The sequence below is a fragment of the Callorhinus ursinus genome, unplaced genomic scaffold (genome assembly GCF_003265705.2).
Source record: "Callorhinus ursinus isolate GAN/ISIS: 27379988/994484 unplaced genomic scaffold, GSC_fseal_2.0 scaffold33, whole genome shotgun sequence".
Lineage (NCBI taxonomy): Eukaryota > Metazoa > Chordata > Mammalia > Carnivora > Otariidae > Callorhinus > Callorhinus ursinus.
The window spans coordinates 5,762,839-5,764,242 of NW_027397095.1; the positions used below are offsets into that span (position 1 = coordinate 5,762,839).

Sequence of the window (1,404 nt, forward strand, 5' to 3'; positions counted from 1 at the left end):
CGCATACAAAAAGCGTATACTTTGGATCCAGTAGCAATCTTCTGGAACTAGTTTCCTGCCTCTTTTTGTTATCCAGAGGAATCTTTTGAATTCCCATTTCAGAAGCTGCTGCCCTCCCACTAGTCCTCAGACATGGTGGTTCAGTGGAACTTAGAGGTACATTAACATTTCAGGATTGTAGGTGCGACCACAGCAGCAATCTCTACACATTCAAACATCTCTGGAAATAGGATGGGATCTTCAGGGAATTTTGAGTGTCTCAATAGCCTAGGTTGGATTTTCTAAAGGAAGTGAAATACCTTCCTGAGTCAGAGGGTGGTAACTGACTAGTGCCTGATGTGTTTCCCATGACTGCAGGAGTAAGAAGGTTTTGAAGTACAAAAATAAAAAATAATTTTTATTTTATTGTGTTAAGAACACTTAAATTTTTAAGTGAACAATATAGTGTTGTTGATTATAGGTTCAATGTTGTACGACAGATCTCTAGAGCTTATTCATCTTGCTTAACTGAAACTTTATGCCTATTGATTAGTAATTCCCCATTTCCCCCTCCTCCAGGCCTGGTAACCACTATTCAACACTTTGATTTTGACTATTTTAAATACCTCATTTAAGTGGAATCATACAATATTTGTTTTTCTGTGACTGGCTTATTTTAGTTAGCATAATGTCCTCAAGGTTCATCCATGTTGCTATATTTTGCAGAATTAGCTTCTTTTTTAAGGCTTAATATTACAATATATGTATATACCACAATTTCTTTTCTTTTTTTCAGTTTTATACCTTTATTTGACAATCAGCAATTAGTTCTCATCCATATTAACTGTCTGTAGATTTTTGAAGGTGGTGAGAGGTACACAGGTAAGCAATGTATTGAGCTTGTATGGTGAATCTTCATTCTCATTACATTTTCTGGACAACCGCACATGGATATGGCATGGAACATTCCTTATTACTTTGGCCCAGACAGCTTTGTCAAGACTGGTGTCAGTGTGCACATCTGGAGTTCCTATATCCTTCATGGCAAATTTCTGGATCCCTTTCAGTGCCTGAGGGGCATGCTTCTTGAAACCTACTCCATGGATGTGCTTGTGAAAGTTGATGCTATGTTTTCTGGTCACTACCTCAATGATGGCAGAATAGCCCTTCTTCTTCTTGCCACCCTTCTTCGCAGGAGCCATTCTGCTGGGCCTTGGTTGGAAAGCATACCATATTTTCTTTATTCATTCATCTGTCCATACATTTTCACCTCTTGGCTGTTTTAGTAGTGCCACAATGAACATGGAAGTGCCAAAATGTCTTTGAGATTCTGACTTCAATTCTTTTGGATAAATATTCAGAAGTGGATCACTGGCCTATAAGGAAATTCTTATTTTTAATTTTATGAGAATCTCTATACTATTT

At 37.5% G+C, this 1,404-nt stretch overlaps 1 protein-coding gene across 1 annotated transcript; it reads right to left on the minus strand.

Moving 5' to 3' along the window:
* Positions 1–803: 803 nt before the first annotated feature.
* LOC112809232 (large ribosomal subunit protein eL31-like) lies at positions 804–1,181 on the minus strand. The gene has a single exon (XM_073879080.1). The coding sequence runs from the start codon at positions 1,179–1,181 to the stop codon at positions 804–806; it is 378 nt and encodes a 125-aa protein (XP_073735181.1).
* Positions 1,182–1,404: the final 223 nt, after the last annotated feature.

Excerpts from the sequence above, each read along its gene's own strand:
- LOC112809232 (XM_073879080.1), bottom strand. The coding sequence starts at position 1,181 with ATGGCTCCTGCGAAGAAGGGTGGCAAGAAGAAGAAGGGCTATTCTGCC.